At 28.1% G+C, this 27,244-nt stretch overlaps 1 protein-coding gene across 14 annotated transcripts in view; it reads left to right on the top strand.

Annotated features, from left to right (window-relative positions):
* HUWE1 (HECT, UBA and WWE domain containing E3 ubiquitin protein ligase 1) overlaps window positions 1-27,244 on the top strand; it is a 294,173-nt gene that overhangs the window by 106,611 nt on the left and 160,318 nt on the right. For 9 of the 14 annotated variants that reach the window (XM_087154721.1, XM_087154730.1, XM_087154729.1 and 6 more), the window contains 8 exons: window positions 859-1,026; window positions 6,634-6,878; window positions 8,932-9,172; window positions 11,350-11,515; window positions 14,066-14,236; window positions 14,485-14,612; window positions 24,255-24,512; window positions 26,695-26,847. In XM_087154721.1, the coding sequence (XP_087010847.1) occupies window positions 859-1,026; window positions 6,634-6,878; window positions 8,932-9,172; window positions 11,350-11,515; window positions 14,066-14,236; window positions 14,485-14,612; window positions 24,255-24,512; window positions 26,695-26,847 (1,530 nt within the window). The remainder of the gene's footprint in view (window positions 1-858; window positions 1,027-6,633; window positions 6,879-8,931; window positions 9,173-11,349; window positions 11,516-14,065; window positions 14,237-14,484; window positions 14,613-24,254; window positions 24,513-26,694; window positions 26,848-27,244) is intronic. The other 5 variants (XM_087154722.1, XM_087154731.1, XM_087154728.1 and 2 more) reach the window with 1 other exon arrangement.

Below are 27,244 nucleotides of genomic sequence, written 5' to 3'. Positions count from 1 at the left end.
GTATAATTTTACCTTGCGCACATCCATTTCGCGCCTATCCTTGGTAACTAACAAATCAAATGCACTTCAGCAATGCAGTAAAGACGGCACTTTAAAACAAAACTCCTCTAGTTGCGCTCAATTTGCGCTTTTGTTTGCATATTTTGCAATCTGGCAATTTTGTTACAAAAATATCTTTTTAAATCATTCTTGAAAAATTTCCCGTTCATGTAAGTACATTTGAATTTGCTACTCGCTTTATAGATGAAACTTATGTTTCATTTATGTTTTAATGTTTTTTCTTTTATTTTATTTTCTGTTTTTGCGTGTTATTTTTACTTATTGTGTTCTATTTTATTTGTTGTAATTTTTGTAAAAATTTTTTTTGAGTGCACTTCACACTATTGTGTTAATATATTTTGCTTTGGCTATATTGATACAATATCAGAAAGCACTCTTTTTTGCGGATATAATCGTGTGAGCTGATGAAAAGATTATATCTTTTATTTTCCGGATTTTTTAAAAACATTTTATCCTTTTTTTTTACCAGTTATGTTTTATTTTTTTTCTTCCCCTCTCCCCTTTTTTTCCATATGACTGTAATTTTCGTTTGTTTTATCTCTTCATTTTGAACATATATATATAAAGAAAATGCTAGCTTGTTAACTTTTTGGTTGGAACAAAAAAAAATTCTTTTCATTTTTTTGCTTGAAAAATTAGCAATTCTTGAGAATAAAGATTAAATTTTATTGGTATGAATTAGGTTCCTCTTTTTTATTTTTAATTTTTCAACCAATATGCATTAATTTTTTTTCAAAGTCACTCTTAGAATTTGTTATTTTAAAAACAATGATGTATTTTTTTTGTTGTAAAATTTAGGCTGGAAAACGTCAATGGAAGTGGTTTGATGAGCGTAGTGGTAGATGGAATATCTATACTCTTTCTAACAATAAATTAATTGATGATGCTTATAGAAATGGAGAAACACATTTAAGGTTTACAGCTGGGCGAAGGAATTATACTGTTCAACTCACTACAATGGTTCAGGTATTTCTTAAACTTTGCTTTTTGGAGTAGGATGTTGTTCATGTATATATATATTTAAAATTTTCCCTTTTTGTATCTTTTCTGAGGGTAGAGAGGCATCTTAGATATGTTATGGTTCACTTGTGTCGTTTTCTGTAGGTATTCGTGAACTGTTTCTTGGGCAAAAATATATTTTTATTATGTAATATCCCATAAAAATGTCTTATTCTTCTCATGAAGAAAACTTTGTTGTAAAATCTTTTTTTCATTTTAATTCTTTTTTCTAAAGGTGGTGACTAGATGTAGTAGCTCACGATGTGCCTTAACAAAAGTTAAATAAAATGCTCTTACACCTAGGAAATTAGAAGAGATTCTGAATTTACAATGTTAACAGATAATAAAAATCAAAATAATCTGTGGAGAGATTTTTAAAAAAATCCTTTTTGAACATTTTTGCGCACGAAGTATGATATTTTGGAAAACGCGTTGTTTTATATCAATAGAAAGGAAAAAATGATATAATAATAATTTTTCAGTTGCAATTCTATTCAACTTTTATTCTTTCAACATTTTATTGCTGATAAAATCTGAAAATGTAACATAATTTAGTTATATTTACATCAATTTAAACATGTAAAGCATTATATCTACAAACAGCGCTCAAAAGGTGTTCAGGATAATCCGGATGATTTGCAGCAACCTTAAGATTTGCAGCAACCTTTCATTTCCCAGGAAGACTTTAAGAAATCAAAATATGGATTCCATTGCCTGCTCCCAAAAAAATGCTAACCCGTCACCGTTTTTGTCACAGAACTGTTCAATGTGAAAAAAAACTGCATGAACCTTTGGTGTATCACTGACACCTAAAACCATGTAGCTCTTTTTGAAAGCTTATATACATGCTTTGTAATTTTGGTCAAGATTATTTCCAAAGCATGCAGAAACCACGTTTTTGAAGTCTTCAAATACTTTAACATACTTCAGTATTGCTAGATTTTTAAACTGGCGCAAAAGGTCTACTTTATCCAAAAGTGTTTTGCATGCATTTCCTTTAAACCCAGAACATCCTCGTCTGATTTCTGGCTGAACGTGACAAGCTTTTGCCCATGTCAGTGATTCATTTTCACACTTTTTCAACATACGCGTGAAAACAGTGTTAAGAACAACACTAGGCATAGGGTGTAATTGTGGCGGTGGAATAATGTCTAGGAATGTTTTGCCTCCTGCAGTTGTAATTAGCGGTGGATGAATGCAATTGAAATAATCTTTCGCTTTGTTTTTTGAACCTTTTCCTTCAGTCAGCCAACTTGTATAATAAGATGAAAATTTTTTGAGGGATCTCAATTCGCCACAGCTGCTTAGCTAATCTTTCTTGACATAACAATAAGTGCATAGGTATGCGCTTATTGTTAACTGTTAGACAAATAGAGGCTAATAGGTATGAGGTTCGATTTTCGGTCGTCGATCTCATGCATTCAACCTTCGCCGGTGACGTCATGCTCTGCGAGGATCGGCCAGTTTATTTTCATTTGCTGTTGGTCGTTCTTGCGTGGATCATGACGTCACCCGTTATCTGTATTTAAGCTTCTGTTGAAGCAGATCATTTGGGTATTCTTTCTTTTCTTTTCGTTACTCTGTTCGTGAAATTTTTCATTACTAATGTTTTTAAGTAAACTCATTTCTTCAGAAACTTCGTTTCTCTTTTTGAGTTGACATACTGATATGATATTCTGAGAGAATCTCGGATGTCACTAACTTAAAATCGGTCGCAATTGTGCTGTGGCAAGGACTTATATTCAAAGCTGAAATGAGTTGATCTACATTCTTATAATTTTCTTGTGTACTCGGAACGGCTGCTAGAATAAATAGTCGTTTAACTCCAGAATCCTTAAATTTCCTTGCAGCTAACCCCTCATCATACTTAGCTCGCTTACCGCTGCACTGGAAGTCCAATTCATTTGATTGTGCAGAAAGACATATTTTTAAAAATCCACCTCCTTCATCAATACCAATTTTTAAGTGAACATCCTGTACATCTCGTTTATTTTTCACATGCTGAACAAAAGCAGGAACATCTTTGCAGTAAACTCCAAGCGCAGGAGCATCCAAGACTTCATAGCCTTTTATACAAACAAAAGAAAATTCCTAAAAATCAAAATAATTGTCGACAGAATGTGCTGTGATATTAAGTTTTGTTTTTAATCCTGGTTCAATTGCTTTTCTACTTTGTGTACACACACGAATGGAAGCTGCCATTTTTAAAGTTGCACGATCACTGAAATTCAAATCGCTTTTGATTTTCAACATATCATCCACAGATAATGTAGAGTTTGTTGTGGAATTTTTTTTTTCATTATTGCCTACTGCGATTTGAAGTGGTTTCCCGTGGATTTGCGACCACCGCAAAACTGAAGGCTCCTGATCACCCTTGGAATCTTTTAGTTTTCCTTTAATCACACGTGACATAATTTGATCCTCCGCTTTTAAAGGTGCACCTGATACAAAATTTGAAAGATTTATTACTCCAGATTTCAAACCACATTTATGTGGTTTGCCTTTTCCAATCTCACTGAAGCACACGTCGCACCATATTATCACAGACAGTTGTTTAGACTGGTGTAAAATAATAAATAAAAACAATAAAATGTGTAATTTAAGAACAAGCTAACAAAGGAAATATTTTTGACATCGAAAACTGACCTGAAACGTTTTTTGCAACTTTGCCACAAATTTTAGCGGGTATTTCACGTGCAATTTCACAAATTTTGCAATCACATCTTGATCGCGTAGCCTGCGCAGGCTTAAAAATAGACAAATCTGGAGATTTTAATTTTTTTCTCAGTCTTCGCTTTAAATACTTTTCTTCTACACATACAACACAGCGGCCGGCAATCTACGCTCATCATCATAGTTGTCAACGTTATTTTTCATGTCAATTTTGAACTAATTCTCTAAAATATACATTTGTTTTTGTTTTCGAAAACACAGGAAACATACTTTACCCCGATTTTGATCGTGAGTCAAAGCTTTAGAAATCTTTCACTGAACAATTATACACGTTTTAACAGTTTTTTAGATACCAAACAATTGATTGATAATTCGCTCTGCGACACAAGGTTAAACTTGTTTTGTTAGATTTAATTTCCCAGTACTTGTGTCGCTAAAGTCGATTTTAAGTTTTTATTATTTTTGTTTTTTAAACAATGGCTTATCGACTATAATTAACAATTAATGAGCTTCTAATAATTATAAATTTATTATAAACGGTTATTATGAATATTTATTACAAATATATATAAATTTTTTCTAATTATAAGTATGAAATGATTCTAGCATTTTTGATATATCGTACTTTGTGAGCAAAAATGTTCAAAGTGGATTTTTTTTAAAAATCTCTCCACAGAATATTTTAATTTTACGATTTTTATTAGCTAAGAACATTGTAAATTCAGAATATCTTCTAATTTTCTAGATGTTAGAGCATTTTATTTAATTTTAGTTAAGGCACACCTTGAGCTACCACACATTTGGGACAGTTAGCTTATTGGTTAAGACAAAATTTCTGAACAATTAATATAATGTGTACAATAAATTAAATTCATAATTCATCATAATGATCATTAAATTTTAAATATTTATATAATGTATGCAAATAAAAAGTATGTATGTGAGCTACTCAATAAAATTCGTATTATATATAGCATAATTTTCAATATATGATTTCAAATATAGCAAGATCCTCTTGGACCTATAAGCTTTTTCTGGACATTATGCAAAAATCAAGAATATCTATTTTATATGGAAAAAATTAATCTAAAATTGTAAGGGACATTTTATGCAATTCAGCATTTTGAAGCTGTAGGTAATTATCAGAAATGTTATTTATAATTGTTGTAACTTATAACCAAACAACTTTAGCAAGGAAAAAGTATTTGGAAAAGTGAACAACTAAAAAATGATTATAGAAACACAGTTTGAATCTGCAACCATGGCTATTTGGTTTATCATACTTTTCAAAACTTAGACCAAGAATTTTTAGAAATTTTCAAAAGTTACAGGAGGGTTGGGATTATGACTGGATCCGTTAAATTTGTAAAACTTAAGCAATATCATCTACTAAATTATGTTTCTGTTTGTCGAGCATTTGCAATTAATTGCAAAATTGAAGAACAGACAAAATATATAAATACATAGAATAGATTAAAATAAAACTCCTAAAAAAAATTCTAAATTAAACACATAAAAACGATAATATAAAATAAATATTTTTAGTGAGATTTTCTTTCACTTCTTATTTTTTGTCATAAAACAGCTAGTTAGCAAAGTTAAACGTGTTAGCTTCAGAATTTCTTTAGCTCTTGCTGTTAGTCTGTTTTACTCAGCCTTTTTGCAAAGTTGAGTGGATGATTATGTATATCGATACTGGTAAGTTGAAGGCTTGAGAGGGAGAAAGCAAAAGTTGTAAAGAAAGAATGAGCAGGGTTTTAAATGCGTTTCTATTTCTGAGCAAAGATAAACTTATATGGCTGGGTAGTCCAAAAAGGAAGTTGAAAGTTATCTACAAAGATAGTCTCTTATTTTTTTGTATTTGCTCATAATGGGTTGTAAGTTACATGGGTTATAGTTAGTGCTCATCATTGAATTTTGGGTAAATTTTTAAAGCAAACTCTCAGTTTATACATGGATAGACTTGTCTTTGATTTTCCATAAATTACAGATTTGTGTAGTAAAAAACAAATTATCTGAAATTCGACTAACAAGAAAGCTCGAGTTGCAATTTTTTTTAAAAATTAGTAAAAAACGAAAAAAAAAGATTTATTTTAATGATAGACTTTTGATTGTTAGGTAGAGAAAATATTAAATGTACCCAAAGTTTTAAAAAAAAACTGTTCTGCATCATCATCAAACAAAGTGTGTTATATAATTGATAAAAATGGTAATAAAGAATTATGACTCAAAAAGCTTTCTAAATTTCTTGTATGCAAGTTTTTTTAAAGCTATAATCCAGTCTCTTTCTTTTAACTCTATTTTTACAGAAATTTATCGCACAAATTATTCTCTTTAATGAGTAGTGAAAGATTTATTACCATGTGCAGTACTTTTCCTGAAAATAGGGTCATTATAAACCAAATCAATTGCCGCGCATGCCTAATCAATTATTTACTGTATTATTGTCAAGAGTGACATTTGCAGAGCAAGAAAACATTAATATAATGTTTTTGTTAAAATATTGGCATTTAAGCTTTTATGGTAGGTCAAACTTTGTTCTTTTGGGCTTATGTTTCCATACTGATGTTTTGAATATTTCAGCTATGATTTAATAAATGACTAATATAAAAATAATAGTTATTTCCGCTGTGCTGTAAGAATGTGTTGATCATAAAAGTGTTAAGGGATTGAGAAAACATGATCTTTATTACAGTGAAGTTATAAAGTGATTGTCTTTGTCACAAACTAAAATTAAAGATTTATTGGGAAATAAAACAGATAAAGTATCTAAGTTGATGATTAAATTGAAGATTTTTAATAAATAGAAAGAAATAGTGAAAACTTTACTTTTTAATATAAATAATTACATTTGTACTGTAATTTTTTATCACTGCTAAATATTGTGTTAATTGTTTCCAGATTAATGAAGAAACTGGTAACTGGCGTCCAATAATGTTAACAACTGATTTTAAAGAAGAACAGTTAAAAACAGATAAACCTAAAGCTGATGCTAAAGATAAAAAAGATGAAGCAGAAGAAGATTCTGATTTGGTTTCAGATAGCGGCAGTGTACAAAGTCTTGACATGTCATATTTGCATCCAGTACCTGTTCACATGAAAGTTATTAAAAGGTTGAAATCTAATCAATGCAGAAATCTTGTGAGGTATATATATCTACATATTTTTAAAAATCTTGTTGTCTTCAAGTTCTTGCTTCTGGATGTTGTATCTTGAGATTTTGATTCAAATATTGCTTAAAAATTTTAATTTCTAAAATTTATTTGTCAAGCTTATCAAATATTTAATTTATTTAGGAAATGCTTGTAATTTATTTTATGAGGTATAGTGAAGTTAAGTATTATTTGTGATAGATAATTGGTAATTTATTATTACAATATATGTTTAATAGGAAGGCAAAATAATTATTAACTTTGAATTCTGAACTTCGGTGAGACCTAGTTATTTAATCAATGATACAGTAAAATACAGTCTTGCTTTTTAGTTTCCTTTCAAGTGAGAGGTTAGAAGCTGACTATTTCTAACATTAAAAGAAAATAATTTTACCTTGCAACAGTTTACAATGAGCTTAAAGTGGATAAGACAGAATTATCCAGTTTTTCTGTTACTAAAAGCATGTATTAAAAAAGTACTAAAAAAAGTGTATTTTGTTTAAAGTTTAGAGCTAGTAACTTTTCTGTTTTCACATTTTTTTCCAAAGTTACTTTTTTTAAATATGATTCTTTATTAGTTGTAACGTGATTGTTTTATTAATTTTTAAATTAAATCTGTTACAGCTACTTTTATTAAAGCTGTTTAATTGCATTAGAAGCAATCTAATGTATGCAGAGTCTCCAACTACTGCGGATCAAGGATGATTGTATTCCAGGTTTTTCGTATTGTACTTACAGGTCTAAAATGTAAGAGCAAGGCATATGATTTTTCTGGGAATATTGCGGAATTTCGAGTTTTTCAAGATCATTGTTTCTCGGACTTTCGCTAATCAAAAACGTCTTATTCCGACAAAATTTTCACTGAATTCCGCCATCTCAAATTCAAATTTAGAAATTTTCACTACTTTCTGTTAATGAGATGCTTACATGCACACAATTCTTTCGATTAACAATTTTACAATTCTACAATTAAATCAATTTTGCTATTGGTATTAACGAATTTTTTCTTATTTATACATTTTCAAAGTTGAATATTGTGATTTTGTATTCACACCTTTGTAATATCAAACATCGATTTTCGTTTGGGGATTTATAAAGGACAATGTTCACAGGACGATCGTGTCGAACACTGATGACCTAAGAGCCAGAATTACAACCGCAATAGCCTCTGTGAATGCCGACATGTTTGCCGCTACCTGGCGTGAAATTGACTATCGACTTGATATTCTCCATGCGACGAAGGGGGCACACGTGGAAGTTCATTGACAAGGGTCATGAAACTTTTTGAGTCAATCTAACCATTTATATTTATGTTATCAATTTTAATCTATCTTTATTATTTTATGAGTTATTAAACATCCAAATGGATGTGGGACTTTATAAACATCCCATATATCTTTCAGTAAATTATGTCATATACGAAACATACATGATATATAAATTAATATCTTGATATGAATTTATATTATAAAATTAATTATAATTATATGGTTAATTTTTTTGTATACAAGTTTCAGGGTTTTTCACTTTGTGTCACAGTTACCCCTGGCAGATTCTCCATAGATTCCTGCCCAATTTCACCTATCACTATAAACTACGGGGATTATGATCCATTTTACAACAAAGTTTAATTTTGATAGTTTTTTGGTCATTGTGTTATGGTTTTTCTAAGTCCAATATATTTAGTGCAATATTGTGAAATGCGATATTTCAAATGTAAAATATTAGTTTTGACGTGCTAGATTCACATAAAATCAGTCGTAAATCCTTGCTTTTCATTCGTCTATCGGTTGCTATTTATTGTTTTTTGAGAAATTTCCCAAAGGTTTATCGAATTCCAATGTGCTTGATATGGGGCGTTATTTACGCCTATAGTTATCACTTTTCATGCGACTATTTCATTATAAGTATGTGATGAAAGTATCAAAGAGTAAGAAAAGTATGATTTTTTTCATGGTGTTGAGTGTAGTTATTTACTTCTGATTTATTTGTAATTTAATTAATCAATCATGCTTTTATATTCTGATTTTAAAATGTTTGCTTTTAGATTTTGTGTAATGCTGATGAAAGTACCCTTGGAACCAGACACTCTTCATGCTATAATGAGACTCTGTTTAAGATTAACCAGAAAGCACTGTAATGCTATTATGTTTGCCACAATGGATGGACCCAAAACTTTATTATCTCTAACTCAACCTTATGCGTTTGTTGGATTTACTTCAATAACTGCTTTGCTCTTTCGTCACATATTAGAAGACTCTCACACTTTGACATACACAATGGAAAAGGTATACATTAACTCTTATAATATTTTAATTTCGTATGCAATAATTTTAAATATATATAATAGGAAATATTCATGCTCCTTTAATGCATATGTTTTATGCCTTCCAACTATTTTGAAATTTTCTTAGTTGCTAGGAAAACTTGTAAAATAATGAGTTCTGGATTTTAAGTATAAACTACAGATTGAACCAAAATTGTCGTAAATACTGACTTTTCTATACCCTCATCCATCATGTTTTTGTGCAAGCAACTTTTAATGGAAGTAAGGAAGAAGTTTCTTTCCTCCTGTTGTGATTGTGTAGCGGAATTAACGCCATGACTAACTAATGGTGCTTGCTTAATGATGCCAGTAGGATTATTTGTTTCACATTTCTCCTTCTAGGTATTTGATTCATATTTCTTTTTTGTGGAAAATGAAATGAGGTAAATGAGATTTTTATTTGTTTCAGAACTTTTAACTCCAATTTTCATAAGTCTTGAGTGTTCATGCTTATTTACATCTGAGCATTTTATTGGTTATATGTAAATTGCTATGAATTGTTATTTGAAACATCCGCATTAAGTTGCCAAAGTAGAAAAGCATGGAGAGAAAACAATCAGAAATTTAAAGAGGGGTATTCAAATTGATGCATAGTGCTTGGAGGTGATAGAACTGAATATTCTGTTGTGCATCATGAACAGTATGGCTATAGATAATATTTATAATTAAAACTGTTATTTGTATGCAATATATTAAGACTAACTATTCGAGTTGAAGTTAGAATTAAAATACTTTTGAATTAGACTTAGAGGTTATGCAGCTCCGAAGAGCAGGGCGCATCAACCAGAGGTCTGTTGCTTTTGAATTATCTGAGAATTTAATAACTGTTGAATTTTTCAAATATTTGCTTTCTAATTTTCCGTGATCAGATTTTTCTGCCTCTTTATTTTTTCACCAAAAATCATCTTTATTTTATTTTATTTTTTTGTTTATTTTTTTTTTTTTAACAAAAATTCAATTTTCCACAGAAAAATTACATTTTTCTGCTTTTTTTGAAAGGTTTATTTAATAAACTACTGCTGAAAAAATATTGTAAAGCAATGTCAATTTTTTACTGCATTGTCACAATTCATGTATGATAGCGAGATGCTCAAATTTAAAATTCACATGTCTATATAACATTGTTTAAAAACATCAGAATTTGAGAAAAGCTATGTATAAATAGACAAAGATTGATAGCTGTTTAAAAAAAAGATGAGAAAACTGTGGATTTACGATGAAATCGGCACAAACTGGCACATCAAAAAATCACAATGCAAATGCACACTCTCAACCATAATTCCAAATTTGAGTTTCATAATAGTAAGGCATTGTAATTTGTGAAATCGCGTAGATTTGCAAGAGAAGTCGCTGTATTTTTTTCTTAATATATCGGAATGCTTAACAGGCAAGAGAACAGTAATTTTTTAGTATTGTTTATTTTAGTCAATGTTAATCATTATTAAACAGTAATATTTTTAAAATGTTCAGTTTTTAGGAGAATACTCAACTAAGTTTCTAACCTTTTATGTTTGCATTATGTAGTTTTCAATGTAGTTTCCTCAATGTTATTCATTCAAATAATGTATTCTGGTTACCATATAGAATTAAATTGCTTACTTTCATTTTAAATTTGAATGTTAGTTATTAAATAATATTGACAAATAAAATTTGTCACCTGGGTCTTTTATTTATCATAAAGTTTTTTAAAAAACAAAATGCATTTATATTCACGAAGCAGCTACTAGATACCTTTGACTTTCGACCACCATGAATAATTTTTGATCTAATCATTTGATTTTCATTCTCAATCTTAATGATTCAAGAGGGTGGTTTTAAATATTCTAATTAATTTGTGCAGATGATATTTTAAGTTACAGAATCGGATGCAAAAACTTTCTTTGAATGAACATAATTTTTTTTCTCTACGGATTTGAATTTCTGACCCTCAAAATAAAGATGGTATCCACTATCTGGGAAATTAGTTCTCAACATTTTGCTAATAATCCTGGCTTTTCCAGCTCGGATTATTCATTTTTATTTTTCAAAATTTAAGATGAAATCAATTTTCAATTATGAGTTTTTTTTAATATGCATACTATATTTATTTTGCAAAATTCTGTCTTAGATAAGATGCTTTATTTTTAATCCTATTAATAGGTTATAAGATCTGCTACAGTAAGTGGGCCATCATCTTTACTAGTATCTAAAGAAATGCACTATGTGTTTAGAGTTTTGGGGCCAGCTGCTTGTAGAGATCCTGATATTTTTACTTCTGTTGCATCTAGTACTCTAAGATTAGCAACTTTGCCCCTTTCAAAACGAGGTAATTTTTTAAAAATGTTATATTTAATGAAATAATTATTGAATTATGTTAACGTTAGTGTCTTTTGAATATTTTAGCAGTATTTGTTCAAATTAGTCGTAAAAAATTACACAAAAGAAATAAATGTTTTGTTTCTTTCCTTATTAGTTTACTTTTTTGTTAAATTTTTTTTCATGTCAATCATTTTTTCCCCTGCAATTCTAAATATTAACTATTAACTTATGAAGGTAACATGCTCAGTTTAAAGAAAAGAATGTACATATTCTCTTGCTATATTTATAAATGTGAGTACATTAAACCACCAGAATTATAAACATTGCTTAACAGTAATTGAATGCTCTTAATTTTTTGATACTTGACTCTGTCTAATAGTATTTTTAATTTTTATAACATGGTAATTTAATATTTAAAACAACTTTTCCCAGTGTAAGAAATAAGTCTTAGGGAACACCTCCATAAATTTATCTCTACTATTGAAAATTATCTACTTTAAATGCTTTATTCCCCCCTCTTTAAATATAAGTCAGATATATGCAAATAGAAAATAAAATCAATAATTTGAACCACTATTAAACACTGCTTTTGTAAAAATCAAGTATTATCTTTGATTTAGAGTTTGATTATCCAAATTCTTATATTTGAATTTTCTGATTTATATTAAGTTTCTTTTTTATATTTTAGTCCTTACTTTTTTATTCTGCTTATTCTTGTAAACATGGATTGTATGACCCTAGCATAATTTCTCCAGTACAAGTTGTCGATTGAAAGAACTCCCCTCACCACAAAGTCTGGGATTGTCTGTTGCTATTTAAACAAGAAATATCACATTTCAATGATAGAAATTTCTCTCCGATCCTAACCAAAACCTGTCTTAACCCACTGACGGTTCTGCACGTAAAAAGTTGCATTTTAAACTGCAGTCTTCTCTGCGTAGCAAAACCGGTTTTTCCATGTTAATGGATAGGGGAATAGTGTATAGGGGAGAAACATTCTCCCAATTTTGCCCATTTCCTTAACCGCCAGTGGGTTAAATATTAGACAAACGCCCCGATTTGAAATACTTAAACCTGGTAACCATAGTCACCACCACTGCTCCAGGTGAATGACAAGGTGAGTTCTTTCGATAGACAGAATACAGTATTTCAGGGTGGCCACCCACCTGGAAAACCTTGAAAACCTGGAATTATCAGGGAATTTTTTTTATACTGGAAAAAACCTGGAAATATCAGGGAAATTTGGATAAAAACCTGGAAAAATCAGGGATTTTTAAAGAAAAGCTGGAAATTTTTCTTTGATGATTTTTCAAATTTCACTAATTTAAATTATTTGCTAATTTTCTTAATTTAAATTATTTCATCCATTATACCCACTTTTTTTTTAACGGAAATGTATCGCCAAACAGTTGAAATATCATCGACTTAGCGATACTTTGCTTGCATCAAAATTTGCTCCATTATAGTTCTGTTAAACTAGAATGCCATATAAAATTCTTCCACGGTTGCTAAACAAATGTGGAAACTTTTGACCGCTATGGGAATTTAGGAAAATTTAGGTAAGATTCTGGTGGAAAAAGGGATTAGGATATTAGCTTCTGTTTTTAAATTCTGTCCTTGGGCTAAATCCATTTATGGCTCAAGTTTGTTCCGATGCTTTGGTGGTTATTTTTTTTCTCTATTTTGACAAAATGTTTTTGTATTTTTAACTTTATAAAATTCTCCAAAAATTAGTTGGTTATAATTTTATGATAATAGATTTTATATTGCACTCTTTTTCTGATAGCTTTTCTACTCCTATTCAAAGAAATCTGTGAATTATTTTTTCTGAGCAAACCAACCAATCACACATTTTTTTACAATCACTAACAGCAATGTTTGTCGACAAATTGTTACAATTGTTGCATTAATGCTAATTTTTTCTATTTCATTTTGACCTCTTATAACATATTTTAATGTTAAACAAAAAAGGCTCCTTTGTTGGTCAATATATGATTTTTGATTCAAAATTTTGTGCCAAAACATTAAAAAATAAATAAAAAATCTTGAAAATTGTCAAAATAAATTATTTTTTTCAAGATGATATGTTAAAAAAAATAACATTTTGAATAAAATATTTTATAATGTAGACACTTTTCTTGTACACATCCTATACTTTATAAGAAAAAAGAAGCAAAAACCTGTAAATTTTAAAAGTTTTATCTGGAAAACCTGGAAAAATCAGGGAAATTTGAAATCTGATTTGAGTGGCCACCCTGTATTTTCCTTTCTTTCTATTTTTCTTCTTTTTTTTGTCAATTGTAGTTTAACTCTGCTTAATTTCTTGAGTGTGTAATTTAGTTTGTTTGTGGCAGTATATAAAAAAGGAGCTTGATCTTGTGGCTCTAAACGTTTTATTTTCCAACAAATAAAATTTTAGTTTTATAGCTAATAATTGAGCAGAACAGAAAACTCTTCGCTGTCACTAGTGAAATTCAATAATAGTTTCTAAAAAATATTTGCCTTTAAGCAGATTTTTTTAAAAATTTAGATTTTCACTGTATTTTTCATATTTTAGATGATGATGATTCTAGATTTGGAAACAGTTCTGTCCAAATGTTAAAGTCTTGTCCTGCTAAATCGCCATCTAGTCAGACTGAATATATGTATGATGCAGAAGTAGCAAACAATCTTATATATGACCTTTTAAATGCTTTAATTGCTAAGCCAGTTGAAGTACCTGAAGATGGTAAAAATTTCTTTATTTTAAAGTTTAACCTTTTAACTAATTTATAATATCTTTTAATGTCAAGTGTCCGTGGCTGGGAACTTTTTGTTTAAATTTTTAGAAGTGTGATAAAAATGGGATTATTATTATTGTAATGCAATGCAGATTATAGCCATATGTTCTTAAGGCTAATGTAATCTCAAGCAGATTGTAATATTTTTCTATATTTATATTAATTACTAAATTATTTTTACATAATTTCTTTGCAGACACAAGCTCTTCAGAGTCAGCAGCTGAAACATTAACAGCTTCAACTGAACAACAATCACCAGCTCGAGAGAATGCAGCTAATGATCTTCTTCCTAATGATGAAGATGATGGTTTGGTAAGATCCTGGGTATATTTGGAACATTCTTACTATTCAATTTGAGTGTTCTACATTATTAAATAATATATATTAGCAGGTTACGTAATCCATAATAATCAATATTCATGTATTAAGTAAAATTTTCACAAAGGCTTTCCTTTTTTATAATTTATTTTTTATAGAAATATCTGAAATTTTATTATTCGTGAAAGTTGCTCTAAAAGAAACTGTGGTGACTTGTTTTAAATAGAAATATCAAAATGAGTATTGTTAAAAGTAAAGCCCTAGAAGTTATATGAAACTATTATAATTTTAAATTTTAAGTGTGCAGGTATGGCAAGACTTAAACTAAAACAGAAAAAACCCTATTTAACAAAACTTAATCCTTGAAATTTTCTTTTAAAAATTTGACTGTACCAGGATACAACTCCTTCACAGTCTACTAAACTCAGCACAGAGAGCACTTGCTTTTCTTTTCTTTAAAGTTCTAAAAATCTTTCTGACACTACCGCTGAATTTTTGATTAAGTCCAGGTCAGAACACTTTTTTAAAAAGCAGCATGCTCGAATTTTATTGTTAGTTCTCAATTGCTGCTATATTTTTGAAGTTTGTCTCTATGAATATTTAAGTTGGACATTTGTTCTGTATCAGTAGCTATAGTAGTTTTCATGAAGCTTAATGCTAGTTGACAAACCTTCTGTCCTTTATTGAGCATAGTCAGAGATGAGTTGTTCAAAGGATTCTTAGAATCGAAAAAAGTTCAGTAGCATGGGAAGAAAACCTTAAAGATAATTTATCTGGTAAATCAAGATTTTTTTTCTGAAAAATAATAATTATGTAAATGTTAGGTGATTTTGTGAACAATTGCAAATTATCGATGTTATCCTCCTTTTTGCAAATTTGTAGAGCTCTAATTATAAACTGATGAGTTTTTTTTCTTTTTGGCAAAATTTTGCTTGTTTAATTTTTCCAGAATAGTAAAATTTGCTTTAAGAAACTAAATAATTTTTTAAAGCTTAATAAATCTATTCTACTTAAAAAAGCCAACATTTAAATCAAATATTTTTTTTTATAAGAAAATTATTTGATTTATACCCAGGCTGTAAAATCTTTGATGGTGTAGTAATAATAGTGTTTTATCCAACTTTTCTATGATTGTTTTGTGCAGGCATGATTCACTGAGTTTTGCATGAAAGTTTGACAATAGCCTGAACTAGTGTTATAATTTTAAAAAAAATTATTATTATTTTTTTTTTTTGATTTAGAGAATTGTGAAGACAAAATATTTTTAAGGAACTCTTTTGCGATACTTGCATAATTGAAGAAAAATATGCGAATCTAGTAAATTTTTCAGGAAAAATCTTGATATTTTATGATGTTTCTTTTTTTTAAAAGTAATTTATGACTTTTTTCTTCATTAAAACGCATAAAATGAACTTATATGGAAATAAATTTTTTAAGAAACCTTTTGATATTTTTAATATTTTTTTGAAGACGGAACTTCTGAATATTTTTTTTCAACCTAAGAAGAAAAAAAAAGCTAGGCCTAAGGCTCATTTTCATTTTTAAGTATGTGCATAAGAATTTATTTTGTAAAATATTCAAAAATTTTTTAAATTGAGTTTTGCGCATAAGATATTTAGATTTCTGCTTTCAGCTATTTCGGTTTTCACAAACTCATTCCTGTATAAGGTATTTAATAATTTCATTTGTAGTTAATTATAACTAAATAGAAGCATAGTACATATTCATCTAAAATTTTATCCTGAAGGATTGATATCAGGATTTGTTCACTTTTTCCTTATAAATTTATCTTCATGATAATAAAACAAAATTTATTGACCTGAATTCATTTGTAATAAATTGAAAGTATAGCATCTTAATTAAATAGAATTTGGTATTTAATTTAAAAAACCTAATTTTATGCTTTTTAGAAACTTATTTGAATAACTTTTGAATTGTATGGATGTAACTTGCTGATATTCTTATTTTTGCTTTTTCAAGTCTTTTATTCTTTTTGTATGTTTTTCAGATTAAAATATTTAGTGTATTTTTTGCATATATTTATGTATATTAAGTTTATAAAGCGATTCTGCTTGCACGCTATACTGTAACAAATATGCCTTAAATTGTAGGTTAACATAAAAATAAAGTTATGACACTAAATTTCTGCAGCAGAAAAAAATTAGACCAGTACCACCCATTTGTTTTGACCCGTGCAAAATTAACATATCTTTAAAACAGAATTTTTTTATTTATTTATAACCATCAGAAGAATAAAATAATTTTGTGAGTATTAAACTATGTTGTTGCGTTTTCTCTGTACCGGTGTTTGTTAGTTGTATACGACTAAAAGTCCTGATTCTTTAAATGCAGCTTATTTCTTGTTTGTATATCAGTAGATGGATTTCCCATGAATGCACATATTTATTAGATAAAGAGGGATAGACTAAATTACTTTCTTAATATCACAGATAATTTTTCTTTTTACTTAAAAATCTTAGACTTTCTCTTTTTCTTTAATTTTAAAGCAATTATTTAAATTGCAAACTTAATTTATTTCATACAAATTTTTGTAATTTAATAAGATTTATGATTTTAATCCTTAAATTTCTTTAAAAAAAACATATTAAAAAAATTTAAACCTGAGCTATTTGCTCTTCATGTGTATCTTTAAAATGATAATCTGTACTTATTTTTTTTTAATTAAGACCTCCGATAAAAAAAAAAAAAAAAAACCAGAAATTTTAAACTACTGGTTCTTGCAGGCCCATAGTTTCCAAAATCTGGGGGCATCACTGAATAAATTCAGACTGTTACAAAAACGATTAATTTTCTTAAATTAATATGCATACCACCTTATATTGTGTCAAATGATATTATTCTAAAGTTGACCTGAAAATTTTAAACAATTATTAAGATTTACAGTCAGCTCAAACACATCTTAGTTTGTCTTTTTACACATATTTTTAATTAAATATATAAATTTATAAAAAAAAATGCTAATTTAATTTTTTTACTCTAACTTTCTCATTGTATTTCTAAATTATAATGAATTATAAGTAGTATTTATTATAGTGTAAATGATCCCATTATTTGGAATCTAAGGAACGGAAATGGTTCTGGGTCACTAAGACTTAGACTTAGAGGTTGGGCAGCTCCAAAGAGCAGGGCACATCGACCAGAGGTCTATTGTACCCAAACCTTAAATCATGATTAGCAAGAAAGCCCCTATAGCTGAAATAAAATTATGCCAACACCTTACATGAACGTCCTGCAGTTCCCAGGTATTAATGAAGTGCTGCCCCAAATTCACAAATTTTTTGAGCAGAATAGACCTCACGATCACAAAGTATATGACATGATGTCTCTTCTTCAAGATGACAACCTTGACAAAGAGAATTAGATTCAATTCCCATTATGTAATAGGTGTCTCCTGAGGACGCAGTGTCCAGTAAGAAGACCAATGATCTTCCTGAAACTGTTTCTATTAAGCTTTAAAAGCTCTTTTTGACATACACTAGGACAGTCACGATTCAGCTCCTTGGCTTATCTCTGACTGTCAGCGACGCGCCATTGCTCATAGGCAATTTTGCTATACGGCTTGAATTTAGATGGATCACTAAAGAATATCAGTTCTAAATCATTAACAATATTTATTTTCTATGCTAGAAAATTATTCTTTTCAAAATAACTTGAGAAAACAGCAATAAAAATGTTTTCCTTATTTCTCATATTCTGGAAGGCCAACTGCAACCAATTGGCTGTGCATTAGGTAAATTAAAATTTCTGAGGATTTGAAAAAAAGAAAGAACTGCTGGCCGTAAATGTGATTTTTCAAGAAATTCAAATATCATACTATTTGACAATTTTCTTTAAATTGTGAATGCAGTAATTGAATGAAATGTGCTTTGTGCTCTTTTTTGAAAATTACTGTTATAGTTTATATATATATATATATATATATATATATATATATATATATATATATAAATATATATATATATATATATATATATATATATATATATATATATATATATATATACTATGACTGATTCTTTTCTTCATTTTTTTTGTAATAATTTTGAAATTTCTCCTTTAGAATAAATACATATACCAATGTTTAAAACCATCTATAGAGGGGAATGTTGTGATAAGCATGTTTTTCTTGTTCACTTTCCAATCCCTAAACAAACCAAGCAGATGTTTCCAACCAAGGCAGATGATGCACCTGTAAGGTGTCAGTGGGAAAGAGCAATTATTCATTATTGGTTAAAGGGTTGGACACTAATATGTGTTGATAAGGACCTCATTTCAACTCCTTTTTGCTCTCAGTTCAGTTAAAAATAGTTTGCAAGCAAGTGTCTCAAATTTAACTATGGCGACCAGTAAACGTAAAACGTACTCCATTGATGATAAAATGGGCATAATCAGAAAAATTGAAAATGGCTGCAATCAAGTTGATATTTGCAGGGAATATAAACTATCCAAATCTGCGGTTTGTAACAAATGGAAATCACAAGGATGTTGAAGAAGCATTACTGAAGTGGTTCACCATTCGAAGAAGCCGCAATTTTCCAGTATCTGGATAAATGTCGATGAATTTGCTAAGCGATTTTGTGGGGCAACTTTTATGTGCTCGAATGGCAGGTTAGACAGGTTTAAAAAGCGGAATATCAGAATTTCTGAAAAAATTATCTGAGAGTCAGGAAGTGTTTCTATATCTTATGTTGAGGATTGCAAAAAAAAATTTTTTTTGCACGCAAGAGGAAGAGTAATGAAAAATAACGAATTTTTTGCTATTACATAATAATTTTCAGTCATTTATATTAATAATGTGTAATAAAAGGGGAGAGTTTGGGAACAATTAGTTAAATTGCCTGCATAACGGATATAGTGAACTCCCGGTTATAGTGAACCAAAATTTCGGTCCCTTGAAGATTCACTATAGTGGGGTCTGACTGTATATATATGTGTATATATATATATATATATATATATATATATATATATATATATATAAATACATACTGTTAAATGCTGTAACGTTAATTGCAAATGTAGGAACAGGGTGGCCACCCACCTGGAAAACCTGGAATTATCAGGGAATTTTTTTTATACTGGAAGAAACCTGGAAAAATCGGGGAATTTTTAAGAAAAGATGGAATTTTTTCTTAATATAAATTATATTACCATCCAATATGTCCACTAAATTGAGATGGAATTTTATAGTCAAACAGCTGAAATATCATCAACTTAGCAATACTTTATTAAAATTCTATCCATTATTACCTCGCTAAAATAAAATGTCATATGAAACTCCCATGTTGCTAAATGTATGGAAAAATCTTTGACCTCTTTAGAGATTATGGGAATAAGCAGTTTTGGAAAGTCAAAAATTGTGGGGGAGGTGGAAGAAGGGGTTAGTATACTTGCTCATAAAAAGAGGGTTTTTCTGTTTTTTATCTTCTAGTCTGTGGGCTAAATTTAAATTCATTTACTGTTCAAGTTTGTTTCGATGCTTTGGGGGTATTTTTTTCCTTTTAACAAAATGTTTCAGTATTTTTAACTTTAAAGAATTCTCCAAAAAATAATTGACTATAATTTAATAATAGATTTTGTCATTCCATCCAATAAATTATTTTTTCTCTGCAAAGCCAACCAATCACTCATTTTCTTGAATTGCTAACAGCAAAATCGTTACAATTTTTGCATTGATACTAATTTTTTGGATTTTATTTTAACCAAATATATAATTTTTTTAAAAAAAGATTCTTTTATGAATATTTGAATTCTAATTTAAAATTTAAATTGTGTATTAATCACAATGTCATAAGTTAGTAAATGTTTTGCTTACATTCCAGAGATGATATTTCTAAAACTGTCTCTCCATTTACCATAAAATGCTGGCAAACACCAAGGAATGCATGGAAAACATGTTAAATGATGTATAAACTTAGAATATATATATAAAAAAATTTTTTATGTTTGTTCATTAGAAAGAAGGAAAAGGAAACTTTGTTAGGATGACCAAAATTTTAAACTTAATAATAAGTAAACAAGGGATCATGGGTGAAAAACTCAAAATTTCAAAATAATGACGTGTAAATATCTGTTTTCAATTAGTTATAGGCTGTTAAATGTAAGGTTACATCATTTGAAATTTTTAACCATGATAAGTGAATCTCTTACAAAGTACAGTTTTTTTTAAAAAATTTATACTAATAATAGAAAGTGGAAAAAATAATAATCAAAGTAAACTGTAACAAAACAGGTTATCTCTCACAAATGTGTAGAAACATTTCACATTTTGATTTAAAGAAAACTCTCTAGATGCACTTTTGATATTTTATGTGCGGCACCAAAATACATAATAAATTGTACTGTGTCACTAGGATTTAACATAATGAATTTATTTTTTCTGATTGAAGATTTTGATAATAAATATTTTTATTGTAAATTAATAATTAATTATATTTGTGTCGGACACCACTGCTTTTCTTTTTGTTGTATCTGTTTTTATTTATTTCCATTTCTTTTTTCGCTTTTTCTTTATAAAATTAAGTGAAATATGAAAAGAACCCATCTAAATTTTCCTTCAGGTTAATTTACAATAACATATTTCTCCTCAGTAACCTACTAAAATTTGTTTAACTATGCTGTACTTGAAGTTATTTATATTATAACTTAAAATTGATCAATGGAGTATTTTTTTATTTATTTATTTGAGCTAAGCAACTCAGTTTTAAATTTTTGAAAAACAATTTAACTTCATTTAGGACATTTTAAATCAATCATTTTGCTTAGAGCTTGAATAATGTATGTACTTGGAGAAAAATTTTTTTTGAACATTCTATATTTTTTTATTTTTTGTTTATTTTTTTGTTTAGTTATTTTTTGTTTAGTTATTTTTTGTTTATTTATTTTATTTTATTTATTTATTTTTTTAATTTTATTTTTTGAGTAAAGGACAAAATACTTTATTGAAAAATAATAAACCTACTTGCATAGCAAACTACAACAATAACACACATCCTATTCAGTTTTTAGGTAAATGGGATAAAAATTGTCAGCATTTATTGCGCCTGTAATTGACAAGTGAAACTGGAGAAGGGGTATTAAAAAGAGATTAAAATTTGTTCCAGAATTAATATAAATTTTTTTCTTCATAAATTTGGCGCATCTCTTGTGCTACAACTGGGGACATATCGCTCATTTGGTGAAACAATGACGTAACTGAATATTACTTTAACTATCAGTTACATCATTGTTTCACCAAATGAGCGATATGCTCATGTTTACCGCTAGCTATGCCACTAAATACAAGTAAAAGTTATATTGGTTAATATTGTATGCTTTGAAACTTGAAATAGAAAAGATTGCAAGAGCTGTACAAAATGATTTTAATTTTATGCTGGCAATAAATACAGCTATTAAATTATCAATTTTCCTAAGCAATCTTTTTTTTTCCCAGAAAAAATTGTTATAGGCTAATAACACAGTAAAAAAAAAATTTTTTTTTTTCCTCCTAATGTACAGTGATATTTTTTTCAATGGATTTTTATATTGTTCCATCATTTCTCATTCCAACAGGAAATATTAAACAATTTAAATTTAAAGGAGCTATTTAATTGAAAAATAATGTTTATAGTATTAAGATTAAAATATAAATAGTTTTCAGTCATTATTATTATCATTAACTAAAATTTATATCCATCTTGAAAAATTTATGTTTGACACTGAAGTTAAAAATTTCAAATTAATCATATATCATATTTTACAGGTAAAGAACTGCATAGAATTTTTTTATTCAAGTTTTAGCTTCAAAATTCAGCCATGTTTACATTTAAATTACAAATTCACAGAGTTCAGACAATTATCAATCAATTAAATGAGTAATCGTTTTTTGCTTTCATGTGATTTGCATCCGACTCCCACAATTAATCCATTTAATTTGAACTTATTATAATCAGTTTTTATAAAATGAATTGTTTTTCGATTGGTTATGATGTAATAATATTTAATATAAAAATTTGATGATTATAACTTATGTTTTATAAGACAGTTTTTCTAAGAAACTCATATTAATTTTTTATGTCTGACACCATGGAATTGCCCAGTTGTAAGAACAAAAGCAATTAAATAATCTAAACAAGGAAACCATGTGATTAGATGTGAATTCTTTAAGAATTATAATTTCTAATAAGAAGAAAAATGTAAAGAATTTTTTCTAGTGTTTTTCTATAGAATATGCAACAAGAAATTTGACAATTTCGCCTTTGCGAAAACTGAATACCTATACTTAATGAGAAAAAATAACACGCTGACCTGGAAATTTTAAGATTTTTTCTGGAAAACCTGAAAAAATCAGGGAGATTTGAAATTTGATTTGAGTGGCCACCTTGAGGAAATTCATTCAAAAACATAGGAAAATTTTCAAATGACTATTTTCAAATGACTACAGTATACCCTGAAGGAAAAGCTCTAAGGCATTTTGTAGCATCTAAATTAAACTTTGATGCTATTGATTAAGCTGAAATATTTTTCTGAAAAATTTTCCTGCTATATCCTCCAGTACTACTTAAAATTTATGAGGATGACATAGATATTATATTTTTTTGAATTCAAAAAGTGTATACATCAAAAAGTTTCTTAAGTATGAGAGATGTTTCTTTGGTTATGAAAGCCTCAAAAGTGAAACAGCTTTTATTTTATAAACACCCTTGAACATGAATGAATCTTTGTCTTTATCCACCGTAACTGTACTAATTGCTAGGAAATATGATAAACTATTATTTGTTGAATTATTCTGTAACATTGTAGTAATAGATAATTGAAGTACAAACATTTTATTTTTTCTTCTATCTTCCATTCCTATGAATATTTGCTGTTAGTTTCGATAGACAATTCGAATCTCTCCTAAAAACAGCATTAAGGGAAATATTAAAATAAGTTTCAGTAATTTTCGCTGGAGAAAATACTCTTGAATGCCAAGTTACGGGACTTTAAAAAGCTGGTCTAATTATTATTTTCAGTTTATTTTGTGGCGACTGATCAGCCATGTTGATATAAAACAATGAACTTAGAAAAATTGTGATGTTTCCATTTTTAAACACATCATATGACTTGTATGCAATAAAGTAATACAACTTATTTGACATTCTTGAATCATGAAATAGGCATTAGAAAACTTCAACTTGTAGATAGTATAATTTTAACTAACATTATAATGCGTAAGATTTAATTTTGTAGTTTTGGTAAATATTGAGTACAATGCATGACCTGAAGATATCAGCTGATTTTAAAATTTTTTATATCAATTATCTTTTTACAATAAAACATCTTTTCCGCATTATGGCATTCTGAAAGTAAAAGTTAAAATTTTTTTGGCCCATATTAATATGTTTTACAACACACAGATTAAGATTTCAAATTTTGTAAACAAACTCAGGTTTTTTGATATGTGTATGTCTGTTCATCTTAAGTTATGATGTGCTGACTGCAAATTATATTAGCTGATATTTGATCCCAATACTTGAAAAAATATTAACTATTTTGTAAGCATTTTTTTTAAAAACTAACTTAACATTTGTGTCAATATCTGATACGTTTTGATATGTGGTTTTACTATGTTCCTTTTGTGTTTTCAATGTCAATTTCTTTTTTTAGGTGATACCCTTGACTATTCCTAATGTAGATGGATTCAGTGATAGTACTGATTCTTTAACCACTCCCAGAGATAATAAATCAACTAAAGAAAATTCTAAAGATAATAAAAATGAGTCTAGTTCTATGAAAAATGTTCCCATAATAAGGAAATCTGGAATATGCAGATTGTTAGCAGAACTAGTTCGTTCTTATGTACAATGTGCCAGATTGATTACTGATTATTCTTTTCATGCGAATGATTCTGAACTAATAACTGAGGTATTAATATTGTTCATTATCTTTTTTTATAGTTTTCTTTTGCCAATATAATTTATGTAATTTGCATCTCATTTTCCTATCTTCAATAAGGTTCGTTTTACGTGGTGTATATTTAATCACAGTATTTTTTTAAATTCTTTCTTATATTATAGAATGAAAAGTCAAGTTAAGCTATTCATTTTAGAGAAAATAAAAACGAAGATATTTGAATTAGACCTTTGATTATAAAGTAGGAAAAGATGTGGGCAGCAAATTGTAATTTTAAAAAAGCTCATTCCAAAATATTATTTAACTATTGATTTTCGATACAGTAAAAGCTGAAATGTTCAAAGTTCGACTAACCAACAAACTCAAATTTTATGAAGTTAATGAAATAATTTTTAACAAAGAGACTGATTGTTCATATTTTAGTGCAAATTTTTAAAAGTCACAATCACATCAAGTGTAGTACAGTACAGAACCCGTTATCCAGAAATCAGAAGACCAGAAAATCAAAAAACCGGAACAAAATTCGAAAAATTTTCTCGCCATTTTTTAAAAAAAAAATTTTTTTCCTCACAAGATTTTACGATTTTTCTTTCTTTTTTTAAAAATGTTTACCTTACCGTCATTTTGGAAATAATCATTAGTGTATCATTAGTGTTGTGCTTAAAAACGCTGATTGTTGAATTGTATTGGTAGAGTTTCATCAGAAAAATCTTAAAATATTACAGTGCTGGGAAAAAATATAGTCACTGAAGAAAGTGATAAAACATAAAAAGAAAGGACTTATATGGTTTTATTTTATAATATAGCCATATATTGATGTAATAGAATAAAAGCAAAATGAAATTAATAGTAAAATACATTACACATTACTTTATGTGTCATAATAAGATTTCAACACAAATGAAGTTGGGAAAAAATATAAAGTCAATACAATTAATACATAAATAACCAATGTGAGATCCTTTCTTTTTGATTACATTTATCAATCTTTCAATTTATCAATCAAATAGAGTTTGTAAATTGTTTTTTTTTTTTTTTTTTTTTTTTTTAAAGTGTATATCTCTAATTTATATTATAAAATTTCTTTTTTACTTGAAGTGTTAAAGAAGTTTGTTATTGTGTAAGCATGTGTATTAAAAGTTTTGTTTAAATTTGTGTTGTTGATTTTATACCATTTAATATGTTACTAGAAAATTAAGAAACTGGGAAAAGTGATTCTGAGAATTTTATCAAATTCTGGAAAAATCTAAAATAGCTAGGAAATTTCGTCCAAAGCTTTGTTGTACCCTGTGTTTGAAATGTTTAAGTAGAATTTAACTGTGCCTTTTGCATGGTTTGTAGAGTGGTTTTTAAGAGCATATAAAATGATTTCTTTGCCAGAATAATATTGAGAATTACATATAACAGTTAACTAATTAACTTACAAATGCTGCTAATATAATTAGCACTATTTTGTTAACTGAACAATTGCAAAATAGCAATGTAAATTTTATCTAGTTTTTTAAAAAAAAAGGAACAAATTCTGACCTGATCTTTCTGATTTCCAACTTACAAATCCCTGTTTACTGTGGACAGGTACAGGATTAAGTTCTTTAGTTTATTATTATTTTATTTTTTTAGTGATTATTTATTGTTCTATTTATTTAGGTATTGCAATATTTTAACTCTTTCATGTCGATAAAATTTAAGAAATTTTGGACAAAATAAAAAATTAAATCTATTGCTCAAAATCAAAGACATTCATACTTAAACTGTTTTTAAATAATGGCAGTTGGAAAAAAAAATGGGTTTACGGTTTACTTAATGAGTTCTAACTCTTTAGTTGGATTTTCAAGGTTTTTAATGCTTATAGTATCTAATTGTAAGTATTGGTAACAATTTCTGAATGAAAATTGGAAATGAAAAATATAAAGCTACTTTTTGAGTAATTTTGTAATTTACTTATTTGTCATTAATGGATAAATTTGTAGTCTGCAAAATGAACAGGTTTCCACAAGAACTTCTTTAATGCCTAAGTTTATTTTTTCTTCTTAAATATGTAGCCACAAGAAACATGTTTAAAATTGGAATTTAAAGTAGAAAATGTGTATTATGATTTTTGTTTGTTTGTCAATAGTGCTTTTTTTTCTACTGCAATACTTTCTTTCTGATATGTGCATTTGGAAATATTAATTGTCATTTTTTCTATTTTCAGGACTGTTCTGCTTTGGCTTTTATTCTTGATAATCTTTTACACAGCAATCAGACAGCTGGTGATAAAGAAACACCTGCTTTAGCAAGAGTATTAATTGCTGCAATTGCCTCATGCAATCATTCTGTTGAAGCTCAAACTACCCTTGTCAATGAGGTACACTTTGTCTTGTTTAAGTTTCTCTTATTAAAAAAAATTATGCATGTTATAACAATTTTAAATCTAATAAAATATATTTAGCCTTATGTAAACCTGTCAGATTTTCTGTTATGCTATGAGATTTTCCTATGCAAAGGTTAACTTAACTATTTAATTCTTTGTTTAATAAATTAAATTTTAATGAATTACATCGAGCTAGAATTTGCTATCTGTGCTTTTGTAGTGCAATATTTATTTGCAATATAATTCAGAAGGATTAAATCACGAGAATTAAAACTAGAACAGCATAGCTTTCAATGCACAGCAAATATTAAGAAACTGGAAAATCAAGACTTCCTGTTTGAACTCAAAACAAAAGTAACTTTAAATTTTTTTTTTTAAAGAAAAAAAAAAG

Source organism: Parasteatoda tepidariorum, chromosome 11 (genome assembly GCF_982258835.1).
Source record: "Parasteatoda tepidariorum strain Cologne lab strain chromosome 11, Ptep-v5.0, whole genome shotgun sequence".
In the NCBI taxonomy this organism is placed as follows: domain Eukaryota; kingdom Metazoa; phylum Arthropoda; class Arachnida; order Araneae; family Theridiidae; genus Parasteatoda; species Parasteatoda tepidariorum.
The sequence above is the reverse complement of the archived record's forward strand: the minus strand, read 5'-3'. Positions and strand labels throughout refer to the sequence as shown.